Source organism: Maylandia zebra, linkage group LG19 (genome assembly GCF_041146795.1).
Source record: "Maylandia zebra isolate NMK-2024a linkage group LG19, Mzebra_GT3a, whole genome shotgun sequence".
Taxonomy (NCBI): Eukaryota; Metazoa; Chordata; class Actinopteri; order Cichliformes; family Cichlidae; genus Maylandia; species Maylandia zebra.
The window spans coordinates 19,658,690-19,665,629 of record NC_135185.1 but is presented as its reverse complement, the minus strand read 5'-3'; the positions used below and the strand labels follow the sequence as shown (position 1 = coordinate 19,665,629).

Below are 6,940 nucleotides of genomic sequence, written 5' to 3'. Positions count from 1 at the left end.
TTGTCTAAAACCATAAAAGTGAAATATTTCACAGTCGGGTTTATTTAATCCAATTTCAGATTAGTCGCAGTGAATAATTTCATCAGGGCCAAAAATGAATAGGCGATGAATCTTCCATTCTTGTGCCACGGAAACATCCAACATGTTAATTTCCTGATGATGAAATTTCAAGCTGACCATCCTCATCACGATGAAGATCCGGTAATAACGTGACAGGATCAGGCTGAACCCAAACCGAGCAGCAGCAGCAGCAACAGTGAACTTATGATCAGGCTGTGATGCACACGGGTGACGCCGCGCTCCTGTAGTCGCATAACCAAAGACTGGCGTGGGATCGGTGCCTGCTGCGCCTCATCTGGAATAACGTCGGGAAAATCCAGAAATTTCATTAGTGGGTGATTTTTTTTCTCTGAAAGAGGGCGAGCCTTGTTGAGAATAATCCCTTTTGGGCAAACGTTTTCATCGGCAGGGGGTTTTCTGTACTTTGCAGAAGCCAGAGCAGATTTATTCCGATAGAGAATCGCTAAATAATAAGGTAAGAAGTGCGTGCACTTTGAGCTATGTGCCATGTCTTAGATGTATCTCAGATTATACATGCAGGGATGGGTTCGTGTTGATATGTCGCGCATTATGTTTCATATTTTCCTTTGGTGTGAATGAATGGGGATTGAGGAGAGGGCTGGCTCTCTGGCACCTGCGCATCCTTTAAAATAAAGCATCTGCGTTCTGCCTGGAAAGAGCCAGAAAAACAGAAATAAGGCAGAGAGCGATTATTTGGTGAATTTACAAAATGTCACCAAGATTTCTGCACTTAATGGGCTTTTTTCTCTCTCGCTTTTCTCCCACCCCTCCAATGTGGCTCTGCGGCGGCACCGAGGAGGGCTGTGTTGTGTTTTAAAAATAGCTGTTTGCTTCTTGCATTTTGACATGTTTGCTGGCCCGATGCGCACGGAAAGATGTCATTAGGAGCAGGATGGGGGGGATCTAATCTGAAAATACTCTCACTGCGTCGTTTCCATCGGAATGCAGCAGCGTCTCCCTCTCCAGCTCTCACAGGAGGCGGTTAGCTTTAATAGCATTAACACGGATGTCATTGCCTAAAGCGTGATATAAAACAGCATCCGATGGCAGAACGAGTCGTTCATACCTGTGGCCTGTGCGCAATGTGGCTGATATTTCTATTAAACGCCGCAGTTGCAGCGCGTCGAGCCGTTTCTCTCAGCTCAACGCTCCGTGAAACAGTTTTGTCATCTTCCTGCAAAATGTTGCTCCTCAAGGTCATTCGCTGTAGCCTATTTTAGAGATAATACCCAACATCTGTTACTGTAATTACTAATCACGCTCGCCAAGCTTGGTTCTATGACATGCAGGGGATGGACGTTAAAAGCTGTGGTTTGCAGTGATTTGGCTGTAGCGCACATTTCTGCCGTTTGTTGTGGAAGGCCCAAGCCAATGCAGTGCTGCCTGTGGTGGAGCTGTCCAGCCTGCTGTCATGCTGCAGAGATGTGGACCATATGTTGGTCTCAAGTTGTGGACACTCCCACAACGGCCTGTATTTGGAATACAAATAATATTCTGCTCTCTCATTTGTTCAATTATGCAATGGAAGTTGACGCATCCTTGGCCACTTATGTCATTCGCCACATGATGAGTAAATAATTAATGAATGTGGGGCTTCTGATGGACTGCCCTGGTGTGGTTGGCTTAAGTTGTCAAAGATAACAAACTAACCCAGGCTGATTGTTGTGCAGCTTTCCCACGGCTTCTTTAAACACTGGATTACATGCAGGCCACTCATGTGTTTTCCATTGATCCAGTGCTGTGTGCTCCTGCACGCTGCTCTTACTCGTGTCTGTGGACTTACTGCAGCAGCCTCTCTTTTACAAGCAAGCACAGCCTTTGTTGTCATTGTCAGGTTATAGGACAGCGTTTGCAGTGGAAACTTGATAGCAGCGATCGAACATTTGATGAACTGGATCTGCTCTGATGGTGTTGATCCAGGTCAGTGCTACCCAGGCCACTGGCTGGCACAAACAGGCTGAAGGGACCGAAATAGAACATAAGCACCGGGGCAATATTTGCTGCCATCCCAGAAGAAAAAGAGCACATTTTTTACACTCTGTGCTCATTTTTTCGAAGTGGGAATCTGACAAATATTTTCGAGCCGAAGCAAAAGCAAATGCATTATTCACGTGTTCTTGCACCACAGGAAACATGGGTAAGCAGAACAGCAAGCTGACTCCTGAGGTGATGGAGGATCTGGTGAAGAACACAGAGTTTAATGAACATGAGCTGAAGCAGTGGTACAAAGGCTTCCTGAAGGACTGCCCCAGTGGCAGGCTGAATCTGGAGGAGTTCCAGCAGCTTTATGTGAAGGTTTGTGTCCAGAAGCTCCCGCTCTTCTTTATCAACTGCCTCTTTTGCATCTGTTGGAGTTATTTGTTGTACAAACTAATCATGCAGCAGTAGAGGACTTATTTTCCCTTTTAAAAAGCTGTGCTTATCCTGTAACAAGAAGGCACCAGTTGACCTCTCTCTACTGTTTTGTGCAGTTCTTTCCTTACGGTGATGCGTCAAAATTTGCACAACACGCCTTCAGAACCTTTGACAAAAACGGAGACGGGACCATTGATTTCCGAGAGTTCATCTGCGCTCTGTCCATCACATCCCGTGGCAGCTTTGAGCAGAAACTCAACTGGGCCTTCAACATGTATGACCTGGATGGTGATGGCAAAATAACCAGAGTGGAAATGCTGGAGATAATCGAGGTGAGGGATTATGGAGTCATTAAGCTTTTGCTCATCAGGAGACTGGCTCTGAGGGTTTTTTTTCTCCATTGGTTTTTGGTGTTATCAGTCTCCCACACACCTGCAGAGCCTTGAGTACAGATACAGTTTCGTAATGGCAAAACTGCAGTTGTATTGAATTGCATTTGGCTATTTGTGGAAACACAATCTATAAAATAAATCCGATATGTGTCAGTGATATCAGAGCATATTGACAGCCCCTACTGAGACTGTCAATATGCTCTGAAGTGTGCAACAGTGCAAAAACAGTCAGACAAAACCCCATTATTTTATGACCTGAGAGTTTTTAACATTAGTAAGAAGTTATTTTTCACATAATTGACTTATGGTTTTCAAATAAATCACCTCAGAGCAAAGAGCCCAGATTTCAGCTTGTTAAATGTGGGAATTAGCTGTTTTTGTTTTTGTTTTTCCAGTAATTTTGACTTTTGGAGATTTGAGCATTGTAACTGTGTTCAAATCACAGTTTGGGTCTTTATAAAACTTTTCTTTAGCAAACCCAAAAGCAGCCAAACAGTTTGAAGAATAAACAAATACATTGGCATCATACTATTGCACTCAAAAAAGAATTATTATGCTTAAACACAGGACTACAACTGACCCATGTGGCTGTTATTATTGTTATTATAGAGCTACCCAACAATATTTAAGTATTTAACATCATGGACACCTGCGATGATCCAATGAAATGGTAAAATGGTAAATGGTCTGTATTTGTATAGCGCTTTACTAGTCCCTAAGGACCCCAAAGCACTTTACATATCCAGTCATCCACACATTCACACACTGGTGATGGCAAGCTACATTGTAGCCACAGCCACCCTGGGTCGCACTGACAGAGGCGAGGCTGCCGGACACTGGCGCCACCGGGCCCTCTGACCACCACCAGTAGGCAACGGGTGAAGTGTCTTGTCCAAGGACACAATGACCGAGACTGTCCAAGCCGGGGCTCGAACCGGCAACCTTCCGATTACATGGCGAACTCTTGAGGCACTTTGGAATATATGTTATTCCAAAAGTGGCATTCGATATATATTTGGACACACGACTTGTGCACTACTGCATAAAGGAGTATTAGGGCCACATTAAGAAAGAAAAGGCAAATATATTTTTATATTAATATTGTTCATATTGAGACTAAAGCTGAAATGTTGTTGTTTCAAGTCAGACAAATGCCATGGCTGCTTTGCCCTCTACAAAATAGCTTGCGTAGAGTTAGCGCAAGTGTATTTAAGAGTTGGTTTTAATAACAAGGAAATTATTTCTCTTTTATTACATAAACACGATGTGGTGATAAGTGCAATGATGTTGAAGAGATGGTGCAAAAAGCTGCATCTGTTCAGAAGGAAAAAACACAAACTTCGAGGGGTTGGCTTCATTTGTGCAAAATGAAATAGCTGGCAATGGATGATCACAAAACACAATCAGAACGCTGATGAAGTTGTTGTGTCAACTCATCAAGTCCACATTTCAACTTTAGCTAATATTTCGACATGATTCTCAAAAATAGCATTTCAAGTTTAATCTGAAGATTTGGGTTTATTCTTAAATTGAACAATAATAATGAAAAAATCTGTTCTTTTGGTGTTTTTTTTGGTAAAACTCTGTCACACTTATTGGGTACTCGAGTAGAATTATAACTTTTACTTAACTAAAAAGTCAAAATGATTTTCACACTTTTACAAAGGATTTTCCAACTCGACTCTTGTTTGCACTGTTGTGCAACACTGCTTTTGAAATAATTCAATAAATCAGTAAAGGCCCAGTGTTTCCTGCACATTTGATATATATTAATGAAATATTCAGAGTTCTTGGTCTTCTGTGTGCAACCAAATTTCAGCCTGCTGACAGAAAATAGCAGCATGCATACATTATTCAACCACTGGTACTATTTCCATCCACGGATTACTTTTGCTTAATAATTGTATGTAGCTTGTTGTTGTTTACTTGTAGCCATTTCAGCAATTTAATCATGAATCTCCACAAAAATGATATTATTTCAACATTTGACTTTTATCTGTTTATTCACTGCTTCATCCATCCATTCATCTTTTATTCTTGCACAGCAAACCACAGTTCTCAGCTAATTTCTCGCCACACCTCGCCCACAGGCTATCTACAAAATGGTGGGCACGGTGATCATGATGAAAATGAACGAGGACGGTTTGACACCAGAGCAGAGGGTGGACAAGATCTTCAGTAAAATGGATAAAAACAACGACGACCAGATCTCGCTGGAGGAGTTCAAAGAGGCGGCAAAGAGCGACCCGTCCATCGTGCTCCTGTTGCAGTGTGACATGCAGAAGTGAGCCGTCGCTGCTCCCTCCTCTTCCTGTCTGTATCCACACACTCTGGACAGCAGCACACGTTTTAATGTCTCATTAGGTTCTCTGCCATTTCCACAGGAAAAAAAATAACAAAAAACAATGCTTGGACTATTTTTCAATGGACTCGCTTCTTGTGGTTGTATGCATGAGAATGTCAAATGCTGAATAATTTTGAACATAGCTATAAGATATCATACATTTCTATCTGACAACATGCCAATGTGATTTGTGCACAGTAACTCCTCTACATTCTCATTCAACCTTAGCTTGTATATCAGTGGAGCACTGCATTAAATTATGTTTCTGCAGTATTTAGGATCCCCAGTGTTCACTGCTGCAACTACTGTACGCTTTACATGATAGTAACTAAATAATAATTCCTATGATAATTGTAACTGTCTCTACTGTACAGACTTATTGAGCTCTTGGAGGGTAGAAAGGCTCCTGTCTGTTCCAGATGTTTTCACACAGTGGAACCAAGAAGAGTAGGTTCTTTGCATGCATATATTATGTGTCAAAAAAAAATCTCTTACCTTTTTCATCTTTAGGTGGTTATGAAAAGAGAAACCGTCACTCTAAATTCATTTAGTATTGTTGCATGGGATGTACAGTATGTGACTCATTAGACCATTAGTTCACCTCCTGTAATGTGGGAGCATGCTTCCTTCCATTCGATACACGTGTATGTGTGACACTTTTCGAAAGGTTTTTGGGTTGCAGTTGAGGGCTAATCTCCAAGGAAGAGCTTTCACGTGAACATATTATATTTTGCTTAAGTGACTTACAGAATGAGCAGAAATATATTTATGCAACATGCGTCCCTTAATGTTATTATTGTACTGCTGCCGCTTAATCTAGAGACGAGGCCAGACTTACAGCATTAGGCGCATTATTCCCCACGGCGATCCCAGATTGGCTTCTTTTTAGGCTTCTTCTTTGATTTATGGTTTACTCGAGTTAACGTTAAAGTAACTAAACTTTACTCAGTACATATCAACTTGTTTACAGAAATGAAGAGCACTGCAAAATTAATAGTCTTGGCTTTTGACCTTATTGCTGGGAGCTCACTCTTAAAGCTAGGGCCCTCGTGAGAGGGGCTCCACTTTCCAGTGCAGCAAAAGGAGGGAAAAAGCCTTACATATATGTTTACCGAACACACTGCATTCCTTCGTATAAAACTTTTTTGTAAGGAGAAACTTTTTATCGAAAGGTCTCATCTTCTAATCTATTCCGTTCGCCGCAGTCATTAAAGATGCAGGACCCTCGAGAGAGGTGCTCGATAAAGCTTTTGAGAGAGCGTTTCAGAGCGAGACAGCAACGAGTTGGCGAAGGTTGAAACTATTGCAGAAATTCTCGTTCAGCGGTTTTGCTTCCCCATTTCCAGGCTATGCAAGCAAGGACTGAGTGTCTGCTTGTAGTCCACTTATAGTAGTGGAAGGTGCAGAAGCTTGTCATTGTTCTGTCTCAAATCAAGCATTACATTATCAGTGTCTATATAATTTATAAATTTCAGGCCAGTCACCATGTCAGATTCTTTGTCTAGTAAATGTTTATATCAAATATGAAAAAGCATAATACAAGTGACTGTATTCTTTTATACATGTGGCATGTGTTGCACCCAAAAATAATTCTGTAGTGATTAAAACAAATAAACCATGAACAGGCTTTTTTCAAAAGGCACGGGCTGCCAGGTGGACTTAATGGGCACAAAATAAAATCATCTCTGAACACAGTGCTCTGTATGGATGGACAAAGGGATGAATGGATGGACAGCCTTGTGTGCATAAATCATATGATCCGCATAAA

At 41.7% G+C, this 6,940-nt stretch overlaps 1 protein-coding gene across 1 annotated transcript; it reads left to right on the top strand.

Annotated features, from left to right (window-relative positions):
* Positions 1-213: 213 nt before the first annotated feature.
* vsnl1b (visinin-like 1b) lies at positions 214-6,814 on the top strand. Its single transcript, XM_004540088.5, has 4 exons — positions 214-535; positions 2,210-2,376; positions 2,553-2,768; positions 4,919-6,814. Exons 2-4 carry the CDS (start codon positions 2,215-2,217, stop codon positions 5,114-5,116), a joined length of 576 nt encoding a protein of 191 aa, XP_004540145.1. The 5' UTR covers positions 214-535; positions 2,210-2,214; the 3' UTR covers positions 5,117-6,814.
* Positions 6,815-6,940: the final 126 nt, after the last annotated feature.